The following is a 19,507-nucleotide window of genomic DNA, read 5'->3' as shown; positions in this document are numbered from 1 at the left end:
TTCATGCATTCGTGTCATTTTTCTTGAGCCCACAAACTTAAAAGCTCGAGTTGCAACAAAAAGGGGGTCACTGCATAAGATTAGTAAATCAACGATGGCAAGTGGGAAAAGGGTGAGGGGGGGAGAGAGAAGAATTCGAGAGAAGGGGCAGCATGCATTTTTTTTTTTTCTTTTTTTGGCTTAGAAGAAGGGGGTCACAACATGTGGCACAAACAAATAGGGAGAATGGGAGACAAGCAAAGGTTTTCGTGTGGGTATGCAAGAGTAGAGACAAACAATTGATGGCTGAGAGAGATGAGTTTGGAACCTTATGCAATGTCGCATGTAAAGGATGTTGGATTTTAGAGAAGTTGTGACTTTATTTATTATATTAAAATTTAAAAGAGTAAAATCAAAATGTGTGTTGATATTCTCATACATCTCAAATTTTGTGTTGTAGCTTCACACATGGGTAAATTTTCAAAACTTTTTTTTTGTGACAAATCAGATAATATAAATGATAAAATCAGATAATATAAGTATCATTTCTAAGAAATTTTGACATTTTAGATGTATCGATGAATTTTGCTTTGCAAAACCGGCAATGGTTAGATGCTTTTGCTTGCGGTTGAAGCATCTCAAACCAAATTTACATGATGCCGTGTTCATTCACCATTTTCATTATGTTCAATCAAATCGACCAATGGAATATATATGAAGTCAACACATATACTCATATACCTTATATATCTTATTTATAATGATCATATTGATCATACAGTTGATTCTCATATTACCAAATGATTAGAACTATTGCTCTTTAGGCTTAATTTTCGTATCAACTCATAATGATTTAGTAGCAACAATTTTCCAATATAATTGAGCATGTTTTATTAGTTTTTATATTGCACATTCAACCATTTGAGAATCAAACAAAAAACTATCCTTCTAAGGAAACCTTCCAAATTATCAATATAATTTAGATTTTATTTTAATAACATGTTTCTCATCCAATGTAGGAATACAATTAGGAATACAATTTTGAACTCATGATAATTATGTAGTAATTGGCTCAACCCATAACCTACTCGGTTCCATTTTAATTGCATCATTACATAAATCTCGTTTATTGGCCCAATTAATTTTTATAGTGTTTAGTTGGCATGATGCAACCATAAGTTCATATTTCAATTTGATTTGGGATGATAAGGGTTACTATTTCCTAATACAACTATTTATATATAACGCATGGGACATTAGGCTTTAATAATCAAAGCCCACTAAAAATGAAAAAACTAGCTTTCTCTAGACGCAAACCAATAAATAAGAGAATTATAATCAAAATGATAAAACAATGATTGAATACATCTGATGAAATCAATGAGAAATTTAAACTACGTAAAATTGACGAACAATTGTAATTTCTTGACCGCAATTAGAATCCTAGTTACATCAAATTTTGAACAAAATTGAAACATTAGCAGGTGATAACAAGATAAATAGACGAATTCAAATAAATGTAAAGAATTCACCAAATTATAAAAATACACGGGCACAAGGAGATGGCTTTCCATGCATTTAGGCAATCACATTTATATGACGCTCAAAGGGATCACAAATCTAATTTTTATATGCAAGATTGTAACTAGAATAAAAAATTTGTATTGAATCAAAGCACTTTATTTGCATGCCTAATACTATCTATTTATTGATTCCTCATCCCAAGAATAGTCAATATGGTTGGCACATGATCAGCCAAATTTTACTTCAAATAACCTTAAAACTTCAATTTTGATTTTTGGATGCAAGAAAATTTATAACAGCCAACAATAATAAGCCTGTAATTTCATCAATCGGCAAAAGCCTACCCGCTATTAGCCTTAGGAACTTATCCCGTGAAATGAAGTACATAACCCAAACATACCCGAGAAATCAAGTGCATAACCCAAACCACACGATGCAATGCTATAGTAAATGAAGATCTAAATTGTGTTTAAACAGAAAACCTGCCTTAGCATAACTGGAATCCTATGAAGCAACTGCATGTAAACCAATAGCTACAGTCCTGCATTAATGGCCCTTGATTATACTTATCAATTGTAGTTGACAAATATTCACATGGCAGTCCATAAGTATATCCTAGCAATTTCAACATTTCATCTTCTTACAAAAACTCCAGCAGTTTTTCTTCCTGCTGTGAAATGACGGATGGAGATGCAATATTGTATTAACCAAAAACAGTCCAGCAACAAATCATCGCATATTGTGCTAGCAAGAAATAAAAATAAAAAAGAAAGAAAGAAGAAAATGTAAGAATTGGAACAACTGCTCTATGAAATGCACTTACGATCTATGAATTGAAGCCAAAAAAAATGAATCTCAATGTCAACTAAACATTGAGTCAGAACTAGTTACTATAAGTTCATTTCAATCACATGCATACCAACAATAAAGTATCAATGCTGCTGCAGGTAAAGATAGAACATCATAAGTTATAATTAATGTTGCAAAAACAGATAAATTCCAACTACAATTAAATATAACCGTATAAAGCACCATGGCAAAGCCAAAAATGACAAAAAAAACACCCACAAAATCTAATATTAAGTGCAATTATGTTATATTACCTCTTCATGGAGCTTTGTCATCTCCCTAGCAATGACACATGACCTGAAAAATATTCAGAAAATGGAAACTATAGTCAGTAACTATACAAGCATTTCTCTATCAAATTAAGCTTCGATGCATCAGATTCATGGAAGAATTACAAAACAAAACAAATTGATGCAGTTGGAGGGAGGGTATGCTACCCATATATGAACAATGAAATATAGCACAAGGTAAAGAGAAAATGATAATATTTCTAATAACAATGACGCAAAAAGATATACATATAATACTTCTAGGAAACTCCCAAAAAGCCTCTAATAGGAGGAAGCCACCAAATTTCAAATTTCGTTGCATACAAGAAAATCCTTACAACTTCAACCCAACATCAATTTCTAAAACAACTAACTCCTTATTTATAAACACTAAAATATACATTACTACAATGTTTCAAGGAAGTGAAAGGAAGGTCCAAATTTTTCATGTTTTGATTGTATAAATTGATTGATACATTACTTAACTCAAAAGAACCATGACTGTAAAGAATCAAAAACTGCCTTCCTAGCATTTGAGCTTTAATGAGGGGGAGATAGATAGGAATATGTAAAATTAGGCAATATTAATATCAAAAGAGAGTGGCTCTATAATATTGCTTCCATGATGATTAATTTCTTCCACAATTGTAATTACAGAAAATGATAACACATTCTTTTCATAAGAAAAACATTTCTTTTTATATTTACATAACAAAATTGAAACAGAATTCTTGCTAAATTCAAATGATGATCATGATAATAATCAACTTCTATGTAGTTAGAATGCACAAGTATAGCCGAACTTCATGGTGATGGTGGTCTCATTAGATCGACTTGTACCTGCGCAAGCGGAAATTAATGTGGTCGCTCACCGTTATTCCGACATGTTTTCACGAGGAAGGCATTCAAGGCGAGCTAGAAGCGCAGCATTGCAGGCGCTACCACCTACTTGGTCATTGGGGCCTCTTGAAAAGCCAATGCCTCCTACTCTTTGGTAGTTTCCACATTAGTTTTGAAATTCGTTGCCAGCTCTCCCGCTATTGCAAGCTTGGTGGCAAGAGCCTTTGTCATCACAGGGGGGAGAGCCCTTGCGGTTAATAATGAAGCATCAACAACAAAGAAGTCCTTATTCAAAAAACTTAAATTAACTTCAAGAAGCTCGTTGTGGAGGATCATGATCTTAGTATACAAGCCAGGTTCCCACTGTGTCTACACCAATGCCTCAAACTCTCTCTTAGCATGACAAAGTAACTTGCTCGAGGAGAGGCACACTATGGGCTCATTAATGGAGCTTGACCACACAAAAAAAAAATTTCTTGTCAAAGGATTGCAAGTAGTTCTTCTTACCTTCCTTTCAGATAGTAATTAACTCAGCCCCAGCAGAGGTTGTCGGGAGCTCAGTTACCTCCTCAGTTGTTGTCGCCTCAACTGGTCACCAAAGAGGAATTCACCACACCCTCCTCAATGTCAAGGAGACATCTTAAGAACTCAACAAGAGTACTGCTCTCCTCGGATTTGCTCCTGCATCATCATTAATGGTGGATTCTGAGGGGTCCATAGCTTTGGTCGGCAACAATGGGTCGCCTTCACAGCACGCTGCTCTAACTTTACCTTCTTCGACTGGGGAGACCCCTAGACTGTTTGGGGACCCGCCTTAACATTCTTCGCCTTACTCGTCAAAGGGACTGGAGGCTTATCAGCCCTTTCTCCATTGGAAATGCTTCCCTATATCAATATGCGATCTCATTATCTAATAATATACAAATATAAAAATTTATATTTAAATTAATATTTATAATTTTGACTTTATATCTAACATTTCATTAAATTACTTTTTATTAGTCTTTTTATTTATATATTAATTTTCAAATATTAAAACTAGCTCATATAATCCTCTAATGTAGATGTTTTTAATACTTCATCCCTACTCCAATGTCGATATATTTAATCCAGATATATAAAGACCTTACTATCAAAATTTTGAATGATGAATTGTTCGAAATTTCTCTAACTCAATATTTGATCTTCTCGTGTACAGCTGAAATTTGAGTTTAAAAATCTGAAATTTCATATTTCAATTGTCTGATCTTTCCTCCAACACTTCTATCTTTTTTTACTGCCATAGGTACCCAGATCTAAGCTCCAACTAGCAAAAAATAGCAATTTGATGTGAATTTGGCCCTCAAATAGCAAAAATCAACAAGAACAGAGAAAAAAAATGCAGCCGAAATCAGCGAGGAAAACCTTTATTACTGCCCAAGAAATCAATCTGATGCCAATTTGATAGGAAATGGATGCAAATTTTGAGAAAACCGTGGCTGAAATTCAATTTCAGCAACCAAAAAATTTGCAAAAAAGAGATAAACACACCAACGACCTTTTTATTGAAATAGCTATGAAAGAAAGATGGGATACAATCTATGATACACTGACAATTTCCCTCAAAGAGCCATGCAATATCCAACACGTATCTGATATGACACGCATCTGACACGCCTCCGACACACATGTCAATCACCCCAAACATGCGTCCGATTAAAAAAAAATATTAAACACAAATTGAACACACGTATCTGACATGCATGTATTAAATATTTTATGAAATTTTTTTATAAATAATTTCTTGTATTTAATTTTTTAATTTATTTAAAATATAAACTAAATTTCTTATTTCATATCCACAACACTAGATCAATCGTCCGCACTCAAACCAAAGTCGGGCATCAACTTTGCTTTCACAACAATGTCTAATGTCATCTCAACATCGACATTTAACGTTGTTACAGCATCGACATATCTCAATATCAAAGTCTGACACTGTCTTGACATTGATGCTCGACGCTAGCAATTTCTACACCCACAACTTGATAGCTCGTATTTGTCCGACGTCAACTTAACATTGACGATCAACGCCCTCTCAACATCGAAGAAAAACGAACACTTGATATTGATGCCCGATACTTAATGCATAGCATCGACGTCCGACTCTCAACAGCATTGTCGTCTCCTCTCACGATGCTTGATATACGACATCGACACCCGACTCTCAAGATCCTAATAGTAGTCATTTAAGCACAAATTCTAATTAAATGACTTATTATTTCTAAATTACTTTTAACATTATACTTATTCAATTTTTATATACTATTTTTTTAAAAATAAAAATTATAATGTTCTGTCCAGCCCATTTATGTGTCCTATTTTTTTAATAGATGGCATGTCTCATGTTTGTGTCGTGTCATGTCCGTGTCGCCATGTTTGTGTCTGTGCATCATAGGATACAATTAGATCTTTAATTGGAGAGGAAGATCCGGCTCTCCCAAATTCCTAGCTGTTGGCTAGAGCCATCTCAACCTAAGAAACTCTTAATTCAGCCAAAACAACACATATAAACTGAACCCTAGAGTTAAACAATCTACTTAAAGCATACAAAACATAGCAAATCTCATAACAACCCTCTCAATTTGAATATCCCTCCTAGCCGGAAGGGACCAGTCCAACACTTTATTCTACAGACTACTTTCGCTGCTAAAGAAGGCTTTAAAATTCTGGTAACCAGATTCTATAAACAGAATAAAAACATCAACCATACTACACTGAATATGTAAGAAAACAGTCCAAGAAATCATGATTCAAATACTATAGATACCTTGATTCACCAAAGATCAAAGAAGTTTCAGTGAGGAATTGCAAAAGCTTGTGAGGAGGAACAAAAAATATTTGTGTGACCGCTTGATTGGCAGCATTCAGAAGTCTTGATCTTCTTGATCCAGCGTGCTTAGGTAGAAATCCAACTATCCGATGTGAACAATGCAAACTATGATTATTACAAAAAGTCCTCCAGAAAATTGTATGGGTTCTTATTTAATCAAAACAATCAAACTGAGTTACCAAATGTGAATTCGTTAGTTGGAAGTCCACAAGTAGAAAGAGCAGTAACCAGTGCTGATGGCCCAGGTATAGGAATAACAGCAATGTTCTCACGAGTGCATAACTTTACCTTTAAGAAAATACAAGCATTGTTAAGCAGATGCAACATATCTGGCAACGCATGCATGTACTACTAGGTACATGACATTGAGAAAACATAAAGCAGGAACCCGATGAAGTTGAATAATACATCTGTTTCCGTCTGTCAACTTTGATGAGCCAAGATGATCAAGTCTGCTAAATGATTAGGTAGAAAACAAGCGCATATCAATTAGTCTCATGGATGGCGGAAGAGTCAGTTAATGAGGCTTTAGAACTAAGCAGCTCAGGTTTCAGAAGAGTCCAAAGATAAGGTTCTATTGGCATAGTTCATCTTCTCAGTGAATAGAGCCTTCATCTTCTCCTATTTTAGTTCAGTATAAAATAGAAAAACGAGATATATTTCATACTCTAATAGAACAACCTCTAAAGCCCATGGAAAGCTCGAGAGAAATAGCCCCAAGAATGTAAGAAAACCAACCTTTCTTCCCATATTGATCTATGATCATTTTATACAATCCAGTTAAAAACCTTATAAACCAAGATTTGAAATTTCCGCAACAAACCAGTTACTCTACCAATCAGATCTAGTAAAAAGGAACAGAACATTAAAAAGATCTACCCAGATTCCTGGTATCCTGGAAACTATTCATCATACCCATTCCAATTGTTCATGCTCATGATATTTTACTCTTCTTCTGAAAACCCATGTTAACTATTGGAATCTTATTGGTAATTCAGTATTTATTTGGTTGCTACCAGGATCGGAGGATATTAAATATTTATATGGGAAAAGTCAGAGAATGTTAAAGCCCAAGCAGAACTACAATTAACCTCAACCGAGACAAAATTCAAATCCTAGTGCCGCAAAAGAGAAGAGGGAGAGAAATCTCCCCCTCAACTCAATATTCATCGCATAATCACCATATTGTTTTGATTTTGGAAACAACCAAATAAAACCAAAATGTAACAATTATTACCCAGAAATTTTGGACTCACAACCTGAATTTAATTTTAATTGCAAGTAACATATTCTTTGTCTTTACTGTAAGGTGTCAAAACGGATTTTCGGTTCAGGTTCGGGTCGAACCCGCCTTTTTTTTAACCAACTCAAACCCGACCCAATTAGTGTTTCGGTTGAATTTTCTTAACCTGAACCCGACCCGGTCGGATTTCGGGTCAACCCGAAATGACCCAACAACCCGATTTTTTTTTTTTATTGTTCTTAAAAAATGAATGGTTTTGTGCATAAAAAAATCCAAATTTAAGTAGAATTTACAATTTAAAAATAATATTAGAGAAAATTCAAAATTTAAATTTAACATTGATCAATTTTTCTTATCTCAAATTCAGCAATAGCAAACTTGTAAATTCTAAGAGTCTAAGACACAGATACTATTTTACAATGCAATAAAAAACAATTACAATGCCTCTAATCAACTTATACAATATGAATAGTAAAGAAGAATACATGAGCACATGAATAACAGCATAAAGAAAAGTAGGAAACAACTAACAAGCTGGCAACAAGGAAAACAACCTTTTAAATAACCCTTACAAATACAAAATCCTAAAAATTCGAAAGAAAAATTGGGGAAAAAAAGATGCCCTAATAGCCTATCCTAACTGGCTAATTGCTTCAATACAAAAACCAAAATCAATAGATTCAACACAAGAATTACTTTGAGAGACAGCCAACAACAAATGAAAAAAAAGAAACCCTAAATGACAAAACTCACAAAAACCTAGCCGTGACTTACAAACACGGCAAGCCAGCAACGAATACGAATGAAGTAGAAATTAAGTAAGAGGAAGTGACGAACCGAGGTCCGTGGAGAGTTCCAGGATGGAGGTGGAGGAGAATAGAGAGTGAAGAGGAAACACTAAACAGACAAAGCTAGAGAGCGGAGACAGAGAAGCTAGACATGTAGAAATGAATACTAGTCGGCGGTGATATGCGTAGAAATGAATAGAGGCTAAACCTAAATCCCGTAAATTAGACCGCTCATGCATAAACTGCATCGCGCCACGGGTCAAAACCGAGTTTTCGGGTTGACCCGAACTTGACCCATAATTTGAAACAAATCAAAATTAAATACCCGAAACCGAAAAACTTGAGTAGAATTTTCATATCATGTCCTACTCTATTGGTGTTTACCTAAGAAAAAAAATAAAGGTTGCACATTCACAGGAACCGTTGAGCCAACACTGAAAAGCCCAATCAAAATGCCAAAGAAGTCACACCCCAAAGCCTCTTGAACTGCATGTGATGCCTTCCTGAAGCTTCGTTCACATCAACAAGATCATAACCGTCAATACACTCGTCCTTGAAAGCAAACAAACACGTTGCATCCAAAATCACACCTCATTAATGCCCGCAATGCCACTCCTATTACTAATGAAGATCATATCCACTCCATACATCATATGCACTCCCTCATGAACAACAACATCGTCAAAACATAAGGGGTCTTTACCCTCTTTGGATCTCTCATGCTTACTAACTCTCTTGATCTCTCTCCCCATCACACATCTCATGTATGTCGTTGATTTCTCCTTAATCTAATGCACTCACAACCCAGTGCACAATACCATAGACGCATCTCCTGCCAAACTCTCACCAATCGACCTATCTCTCCCACTTGGCTTAACTTCCGGCTGCCATCAATCTCTCTCCCTTTATGTACTGAAATACAGAGCTCATGGTCTCCAATGAACTCATGCTTGCTCACATATCCCCCATCTATGCTCGACCCTCAAACTCTCCAACATGCATGAGCCTCACCACTTACGCCATCCCTCACCCGCCTCTCACAAGCCCTACTCTTAATGATCTCGAACTCACTCATTGACTTTGCCGCTATACCTTGTTGCTTTACATCAATCTCATTCTCCCACTTCTCCATCTTATGTATGACATTATCCTAAACTCACTCGATATACTTATAGTTTCAGCCTATAACTCAAGCACAATCCATTTCCCTCACACAACGCTAGCTTTATTGATAACAATAAGTATGATCTTATTTCTCTCTCACACCTCAATGGCATAAATAGTGTCTCATCCCATAATGGAAACTATTGAGATAATCCTTGTAGAATTTCAAAAAATATAAATTATGTTGTATACCACAATAGCATCAATTGCTCACAAACTTATAAACAACAAAAACAACAACATCAAGCCTTTGTCCCACTATGTGGGGTCAGCTATATGAATCCTTTTTCTCCATTGTATCATGTTAAAAGTCAAATTCTTATTTAAATCTAATAAAGAAATATCATTTCTAATATTTTCTTACCAAGTCTTTTTTGATCTACCTCTACCTTTCTTAACATAAGTCAAATATAATACATCTAGTTTCTTAACCAGGTCATCGGGAGGTCGTCATTTTATGTGACCAAACCATCTAAGGCGACTCTCACTAATCTTATCTTCCACTGGAGCTACTCCAACCTTTTCACGTATATGCTCATTTTGTATCCTATCTCTAAGGGTAAAGCCACTCATCCATCTGAGCATCCTAATCTCTACAACACTTAACTTAGTATTATGCTTCTCTTTTAATGGACAACATTCGGCACCATAAAGCATTGCAGGTTTCACCATCATCTTATAGAATTTTCGTTTAAGTTTAAGGGGTACTTTTCGATCACACAACAAGCCCGATGCATTCCTCCATTTCAACCATCCAACTTGAATTCTACTGCTAATATCCCTATCTATTTCACCATCAATTTTTTAAAGGATTCATGTCATGATTATTCAACAAGTTTTACGCTAACTGTCGACTACCTAGTGCAACCCTCCACTTTTCTCACAACCTTATTGGCAAAAAAATCCAAAAGTTAGATGTCCATTTTTTTATCTCACCATTCCAGCCATCTCCCATGCTTTACAACATTTCCACAACAAAAAGTTCAAAAATATACTCAATTATAATTTCATTAATATTGACGACAAGAAGCTTGTGTTGAACTTCATGAAACATTAATAAATGTACTTCTACTGGCATAAAAAGAGATGCTACCTTGGAAAAAAAAGCATAAATGAGAGTTCAATATCTTCATCTACTCAATTAAGGTATGTTGATTTATTCTTGCCATTAAATTTTGAAGATGAAATTTTATAAGGAGAGATTGTAATAACAGGTTTAATCTGGCCGGTTCAATTTAACCGGCCAACCCTAACTTCTAAACTACGCGAGTAGGAGAGGAACCGAGATCAGCACGCGGAAGCTGAGCGGACTGCACCCAAGCTCAGCGGCTTTGACCAGGCTCGGTTCGCTGTTCTGAGTAAAGGAACGTGTAGGAGGACGAAAGTAAACGAATCCTCTCTAAGTATAACTCCATACTCTTCACTCATTACCGCAAAATAAGCTAAGTCGAGAGAAACCACTAAGAGGAAGAAAAAGGAAGGTATGCTATTTTTTCAATTTCGTTCACTTTACATGCAATTTCTTCGTGATTTAACCTTAAGAAATGATGCATATCTCTTTTAAAGGTAAAGGAATAGAACTTGAGAGAGAAAGAAGAAGGATTTGGTGTTGAAAAATTTTCCTTTGTAAGTGATTTCAATCATATTTATTTATTGTTCGAATTTTGAAGAATAAAAATCATAAAATATATTTTAATACAATAATAGTATATGATTTCAGACAGAAAAAAATTCTGACAAAGAATATTTGGATTTTGAAAAAATTCTTTCATAAGAAAGTATAAGTAAATTCCCTTTCTTATTCTTTTATTTCCTGTTCAAACTGAGAAAGAAAATTTTATAATTCTCTTAATTGAAGAGACATTATTGTTGTAGGAAGGATTGAATTACAGCAAGCTTAAATCCGACAATGGAAGAAGTAGATTTGTAAAGAATAAAGTAAAATTTTGATGAGGTAACTATTTCAATATAATAGAAATTTTGGGATGAATTAGAGTCATTTAATGTTTTATGATTAATGATGTTCAATTAGGTAAAAGTTACTTTTAGAATTGTTTGAAATAATTTATGTTATCGTAAGGATAGTAGAAATACTTGATATTACTTTGAAGATATAATTGAGTACTCCAAGTTGAAATTTTATATTAATTAATATCTCATTCATGTTATTTGAACAATAGAAGATCTTCATAATTGAGCTGAAACGAGTGTTGAAAAATCCTAGTAAAGCTTGACGTTTGGAAGGAATTTGATCATTCAAAATATTCAAAGTGGGTAATTACAATTGTGTATAGAAATTTAATTATTTCATGTTTATTTCAATTCTAAAAGATATGTTTTATATAATTGTTTATTTATATTGAATGTCATTAAATGAAAATTGATGTTCATTTAAATGTACATATGAATGATGAATATTTAGCTTTAAATTATTATGACAGTAAGGATGTTTATCAATTATCCTGTTAATATGAATATATATGAAAATGTGAAAAATATATAGATCGATATAAAATACAAGTAATGGAAAGACAAAGTGGATATGGACGTTTATATGTTTGAAAATGTATATATAATGTAAAATATATAAAAATATATGAAAGATTCATAATATGTAAATGAATGCATAAATGAAAAAGGGAAAAGGTATATGCATGCAAATTACAGGAATTCAACCTCGTATGATAATGGTTGGGGAAACAACGTACCCGTGCACGTAAAATGGAAATGATTGTACATTTATTAGTACATTTAGACAGTGCTCCTGTACTAATTAAATTGGAAAAGGAATAAATATTAAATTGCTATGAAATGTATATGAAAGATCTAAAGGAATGAATGAATGAAATGAAAAATGATATGAAAGATATATGTATACTAAATATTATATAAATATACATATATTAAATGTTATATAAGTTTTAATATTGTATAAGAAATGAGAAAAAGAACATACATTGAATTTTATGAATGTTTAAATGTTATATATATAAAGATTACCCACTGAGTTTACAATATAAACTCAACCCATTAAACTAACATTTTCAGATAAGTCTCCAAAGAAATAGAAATGGCTGAAGGAGTACACCTTTAGAAGACGACGCAAAAATGAAAACAGGTAATATATGATTGATGTAAATATTTAGATTGAAAAATTGTATCAGTAGTGTTATAGAATTTTTTTGTGATGGTAGCTCTTTAGTTTTACACTTTTACTGAGAAGTTGAATGTTAAATTGTTTATAAAATTGAATGAAATTTTACACCCGTCCGACTTTATGAAATTAAAAAACATCTTCTTCAATATTCTCTCCCAAGCTTATTTTTGGATTGACAACTGCTGAGCAAAATGGCACTTTTTATTATCAAGAAAAGAATAAACAGTAATCTTCAAGATAAACCATTAGATTTCTTCTATGCTATTATTTGACTCAATTGTATTTTAATTGCATTGTGGATCTTTCTTAAATGTGTGTGTGTGTAGAGAGAGAGAGAGAGTGAGTAATGCGGACATCCAACCGTCCATGGCTATCCGAGGAGCTGAAGATCAACGGCTGTCATCGTCCCACGTTATCTTATATTTTATTTGTAATTTTTAAACTTTTATTATAAATTTTTCGTTTTTACCCTCACTTAAGAGGGTCGTCCTATGTAAGCCATAGGGGCATATTGTCTAATTTTAGTTTCTTATGCCTATATATAGAGGCCCTTTCTTGTGTAATGGGATGATGAATTGTTAATGAAATTTTATTCTACTTGTTTGATCTCTTAGTGAGTTCATGAGAGGAGAAGGATCTCTTTGATTTCGACGACACCGTTGAAGAATACATCGACCGTATCCATTCCACCTTAGTGGACGTGATCATCCTCCGCCACTCCGGCCACCTATCCAAGAACGACGATCCTAGGTTCCTTCTTCCTCGGAGTGACCTCGATTCTAATGTGGAGACTCTTCTTCCGCTAAAGCCTAGACTTTTGAATGTATGGGCTCCAAAGGTGAAAGTTTTCATTATTAAATCGTGGATTCTTGTTTATCGTCGTAGCTTTACAATTACTCTTTGTGTTTTCTGGAATTGTTTGGTTAATCGACTTCGCTCTTCTTTGCCTAAGCAAGTTAAAGACTATGAATTCCGAGGATCAATCCTTGTTATAAGTAATAACTTTATTTTGGGATTATTTTTTTAATTTGCTCTCTTTAATTTCTTAAGTAACTCCTGTTGTTTCACATCATCTTGAAGGATCTCTTTGTGAGTTCCGAGATTTCCAAGATCTCTTTGTGAGTTCTTGAGGAAGTGGCGCTTGTATATCTCTTTGTGAGTTCTATTGGAGGTGTTGCTCGAGGTGTGTAGCTCCGGATTTTCTTTTTCCTAAACCTAATTTATTTCTTCTCTACCTAACCAAACTCTCTTCCTCCCAAATTCTCTTCCACCGGCCCCCATAAGTCCACCGCCGGCCACTCTCTCCTATCTCATTAATAGCCCCCCTCATTAAGCCTCCCTAATTACCTCTCACAATTCCCTCTCATCCAATTTAATTCTCCCCATTAAATTTGAATTTAAATTCAAATTCATCCTGCCAATTCCACTTAATCTGAAATTTAATTTCAGATTTCCATTCTCTCTCCCCAAATTGATTTGGGATTTAATTAATCTTGCCACCTAGGCAAGTAAATGGCATTTACGTTTTACATCAGTGAGAGAAAGAGTGAAAGTAAAGAGCCCTAGCTCAAACAGTATGCTATCTAGTCCCTAGGATAGATCATAAGTTTGAGCCCAACTTATAACCTTTAAATTAACCACTCACAAGCTCCCTGCATAGAGTTCAATATACAACTAGCCTTATGCCCTCCTTATCCAGAACCAACCTCATACCTTTTTATCTATAAAGGGGGTGGGCAAGTATAGCACTCAATAATAAAAAAGAAATATATGCTTCTGAAATTAAAAACAAACAAAAAAAACCTACAAGTTCCAAGCCAGGATCACTGATAACTGGAGTCCCAGCATCACTAATTAATGCAACGGCTTGTCCATCCCGGAGTCTGCTTAAAGTTGTCATTTCACGTTGAGATTCATTGAATTTGTGGTAACTTAACTGCAATAAGTTAAACAAGGAGAGTAACTTAATGATTATTCTTTGCAAAAATTTGTGGCTAAGAAATTTCAACTAGACTAAGGATTGCACACAGAGGACGACTAACAAGAGGAGTATCAATATTGTAGTGCTGAAGTAACTTCCAAGAGTGTCTTGTATCTTCGGAGAGTATCACATCTGCAGATTTAAGGATGCGCAATGCACTGCATAATATTAACTAAGCAAAGCTGATCATATCGCAAAAGTATGAACAACATAAAAAGAGACTGAGTTCAATCAAAATATAAAGTAATGAAAATCAACGAGATTTGCCAGAAAGATACAGTTTAGAAATAATCTCTCATAACATGCATTGTGGTTTTACATAGTAGAGATAGGGAATTATTCTATAATACCCAAAATTGTTCAAAAACGGTAAGCATAAATTTACCCCAAAATTTTATCCCATTTTATCATACGTCCATAAAACATCAAACTTATTTTTATTAAATTCTATTTTTTATTTCGATCATTTTGATACATATTAGTGCATATAAAAAAATAAGCCTAATGAATATATAAAAATTAATTTATTTAGGAAATCAAAACTTAGAAAAATATTTACTGTTCGTTAATCAAACGTATTATGGCAGAGTTAATTTACAGTTACAAAGCATAAATTCCCGCTTATTATCGCATGCAATTGCTAATGGGGTTAGTGCAGCAATCAAGCGGCTGAATTTAATTCTCTGATAAAGTATTAGTTATACAATAAGTTATATAAGTATACTTTAACCCTTTTAATTCCTTCCTCCTCCCGTAACTTCTCTCTAGAGTCGGAAGAAGACTTCTGCCGAGCGCAAGCCGTTGAACTATAGAGGAAGCAGGGAAGAATATAACTCTATAAGGGCTACTATAGCTAAGTATATGAGATCGGGGGAGGAAGACAAGCAAGGAAATAAGAGAATAAGAGGAAGGAGGCTAGGGTGAGGTGAGGAAATTGTTTTGAATAAGGAGAAGTTTAGTTGAGGGAAAATTCTTTTTTTTTTTTTATTATTATTACTTGATTTCAAAAACAATGAAAGTTAGAATGCATTTATGAATGGCAAATTCTTTATTCTTTAGATTGTCTATAAAAAAAAAACAAAGAAGTCGGAGTATTCTAGTAGATCAAATCCATTCTAATACCCTAGAAAAGCATGTGAGATATCCAATCTTTAGTATAAATAAAATAAATGGTAGAAATTTTAATATAACTTTGGTGGTATTATTTCTCAGATTAACCATATTATCAATTTATGTGCATTTTTTAGTTTATGATCACTTGTTCAATTGAGTTTATTTGATATATTGAGTTTATTTTGATATAACATGTTTTGCATGTTGTAATATCATAATATGGATGTATGTTATGCTAGTCTAAAGGTTAAAGGAGAAAAGTCATAGTATAAGAGCAAGGCTCGTACAAGGCGAAAGACCTGACAAGATAAGCCTTAGAAGTGACCATACAGGAGGTACCCAGCTCTCTCTCTTTTCTAAAAAGTTAGAGATTTAGATCCAACCTTGAAGGGAGGAGCCGTAAGTGTAATAAAGTCTATAGTCATCATATGATTATGGAGGTCAATCTTAGAGTCTAAAGATTTTCGCTTGAGTAGATCTAAAACAGAATATATGGAGTGTAATTTTAGTAGTAATAGACCTGGGGAGGGGTTTGTGACTTTGGGTGATCAAATCATTAATAAGAGTACACGTTTTAGATATCTTGGATCTATTGTTCAGAGTGATGGTGAAATAGATATGGATATTATCAGCAGAATTCAAATTCGATGGTTGAAGTGGAGGAATGCAGCGGGCTTATTGTGTGATAAAAAAGTACCCCTTAAACTTAAGGGAAAATTCTATAAGATGGTGGTGAGGCCTGCAATGCTTTATGGTGCCGAATGTTGTCCATTAAAAGAGAAGCATAATACTAAGTTAAGTGTGATAGAGATGAGGATGCTCAGGTGGATGAGTGGTTTTACCCTTAGAGCTAGGATACGAAATGAGCATATACGTGAAAAGGTTGGAGTAGCTCCAATAGAAGATAAGATTAGAGAGAGTCGCCTTAGATGGTTTGGTCACATAAAATGGCGGCCTTCCGATGACTCGATTAGAAAATTAAATGTATTAGATTTGACTTATGTTAAGAAAGGTAGAGGCAGACCTAAAAAGACTTGGTTAGAATATATTAGAAATGATCTTTCTCTATTAGATTTAAATGAGAATTTGACTTTTAATAGGACACAATGAAGAAAAAGGATTCATGTAGCCGACCCCACGTAGTGGGATAAAGACTTCTTGTTGTTGTTGTTGTACTGTAATATTCATTCAAATATTGGTCATTAAAAGAGAAGCATAACATTAAGTTAAGTGTTGCAGAGATGAGGATGCTCAAGTGAATGAGTAGCTTTACACTTGGAGGACCTTTCACCTTTGCAAAATGAGTATATATGTGAAAAGATTGAAGTAGCTCCAATGGCAGATCAGATTAAAGAGAGTTGTCTTATATGGTTTGGTAACATGAAAAGTCAACCTTCTGATGACCCAGTTAGGAGGGTAGATATATTAGATATGACATATATTAAGAAAGGTAGAGGTAGACCTAAAAAGACAGTATTAAAAATGACTTTTTTTATTAGATAAATGAGAATTAGGACAATGAAAAAAAATGATTTAGGTAGTCAACCCCACGAAGTGTGATAACGGCTTGATGTTGCTATAGTATAATATGCATTTCTCAAAGCATTTCGCATTACAAAAACTCTTAATTCTTTGAGCCATATAGTTCCCGACACTGACATTCACGAGCTAAGAAGATAATTCAACTCAAATGCTCTTATCAAACTGTTTATATATCTAGCCCAAAAAATAGCTGGTTTCCCTTCAAATTTTGGTCTATTTTAAAACTTACAAGATGCTTGCATTATCAAGTTTATTATGGTCTTGCAAAAGATTAAAAATGATCTTTCACATCAAGAGGGAGTATTTTTCTCAATCCAATTTGATTGATAAATTGGCCTAATTAAGATCTATTAATTTATACGGTGTACAGATTCCACAGCCCTAAGGTGAAGTATGTCAGCTTTGTTAAAATTTGCAATTGTCACTCATCAGTTCCCTATTGAAGAAGGTTTCAAAGAGGCTGTGCAGTCACAATTCAACATCAAAATCAACATAATATTAAATCCCTTTGTCAGAATTTTAAAAAGCACTTAATCTCCAATTTCCATCTATAACCACCAGAAGTTGGTGTTCAGTGAAAAATTGATATTGATAGAATCAAGTAGTCAAATGTTAAACCTGATCATACGCTCTAAACTTCATGTTTTAACTTTTTCGAGCAATGTCCAACCAAATGGTGAGGCAAAAAGAAGTCAGGAAAAATACTACAAGAGATCTTCTCACATCCACAATGCTATATAAATTACATCTATCTTCAAATAAATCTATTATATAACCGCTTCATTTTATAGTTTATTTATTACTTTATAATAAAAAGACTATTTCATCGATAAATTTATGCATCATTATAATTTTTAATGTTTAAGGGTTTTCTTCTATTTCCATGCTCATTTTGTCTTCTCAAACTAATAGTACCTTTTAGATGATTAGCTAGAATTTGAAGTTGATGATGATGAATGATAATAATTTAAGAATATAATGACCTCAAATTTGATGATTTCTCTAATATGATATCAAATAGGATTTTTTATGAAAAATGAGAATCTTTGAAGTTCAATTCAATTTCATAAGAAAACATTAACTTAAAGTTTCCTTGAAAACAAATGTGATTTAGGTTTAACGATAGACGAGAAATAAACTATTAGCTAATAGGATATAAGTTTAACTCAATGTTATATTGGAATCTCATTTACATATACAAAGCTAATATCCATTTGCTGAAATTAAATGCTAAAAAAAAATTATTGAATATGCACAAAATTAGTGCATGTAGATATTAAACTTGTTTATTAAAACCAGCAGCAAAGAGCAATTAGAATTTATTAAAACCAACAGAAGAAATAAATCAAGATTATATTAATGTTGTAAATAAAAGATTAGGGTTTATTTTTACTTAAATGGCAGATGAACTGCTTAAGTACGATCACAACTGCTGAACAACACTACACACCGTAATGTGATATCCTCAAGATTACCAATAGGTGTTGCCACTAGATATAATCCAGATTTCAAGGATCCCTGATAAACGATCAAGGAAACAATAAGTTTCAGAATAATAAAAATTATAAAATACAAAAAAATACAATAATCAAATGGAATGAAAAGCTAAAACCTCAAACTTACAGGAGCAGCAGATGATCAGAATAAAGAGCATGTAACACAAAAAAAATGCAAAGAATTGTCTCACAAATGGATTCAACCGCTTTCCAAAAAAAAGGGTACCACAGGAACACGAGTTAATAGTGCAATTAAAAAAAGAGATATACTTGGAAGCAAATGTACAACATTCTATGCAATCGCTGCTTCTTTGATTTGCCTATTTACTTCAAGGTTCGACGTTCCTATGCTCTCTTTTGATTAACGACAGATGGTTACAATAAATTGAGGATTAAAAAAAACATCATCAAAGAAAACTTTTGCACCAGATTATGTGATTTAGATTTACGGTCAAAACCCTGAAATTGATATGCAGGCTGACATACCAATTATAGGACCCAAAGAAACAAAATACTAGATCAGGGTAAAAGAGAAATCTATAAAGACCCAAGGAGAAAATAAAGAAGAATTCCTGATTGTGGGCTCCGAAAATTCGGCCCCGGCCTCCGCTCGCTCTTCTTTTTATTCGGCGAGGGAGTTTTAACGGAATTAAGTTCCGGGGTAAATTTTGGAAGGCAGATGAGTTTGTA

General features: G+C 33.7%; 1 protein-coding gene across 2 annotated transcripts in view; it reads right to left on the bottom strand.

Annotated features, from left to right (window-relative positions):
- Nucleotides 1-2,538: 2,538 nt before the first annotated feature.
- Nucleotides 2,539-19,507, bottom strand: part of LOC110095490 (ribosomal RNA small subunit methyltransferase I) — a 31,947-nt gene continuing 14,978 nt past the window's right edge. For both annotated transcript variants that reach the window (XM_028699591.1, XM_028699592.1), the window contains exons 2-7: nt 18,772-18,839; nt 14,728-14,824; nt 14,493-14,621; nt 6,513-6,621; nt 6,271-6,415; nt 2,539-2,649 (exon numbers count right to left, since the gene is read on the bottom strand). In XM_028699591.1, coding sequence (XP_028555424.1) covers nt 2,598-2,649; nt 6,271-6,415; nt 6,513-6,621; nt 14,493-14,621; nt 14,728-14,824; nt 18,772-18,839 — 600 coding nt within the window. In that variant the 3' untranslated portion in view covers nt 2,539-2,597. The remainder of the gene's footprint in view (nt 2,650-6,270; nt 6,416-6,512; nt 6,622-14,492; nt 14,622-14,727; nt 14,825-18,771; nt 18,840-19,507) is intronic.

The sequence above is a fragment of the Dendrobium catenatum genome, unplaced genomic scaffold (genome assembly GCF_001605985.2).
Source record: "Dendrobium catenatum unplaced genomic scaffold, ASM160598v2 fragScaff_scaffold_1344, whole genome shotgun sequence".
Taxonomy (NCBI): Eukaryota; Viridiplantae; Streptophyta; class Magnoliopsida; order Asparagales; family Orchidaceae; genus Dendrobium; species Dendrobium catenatum.
Note: the sequence above shows the minus strand (reverse complement) of the source record. Positions and strands in the feature narration are given on the sequence as shown.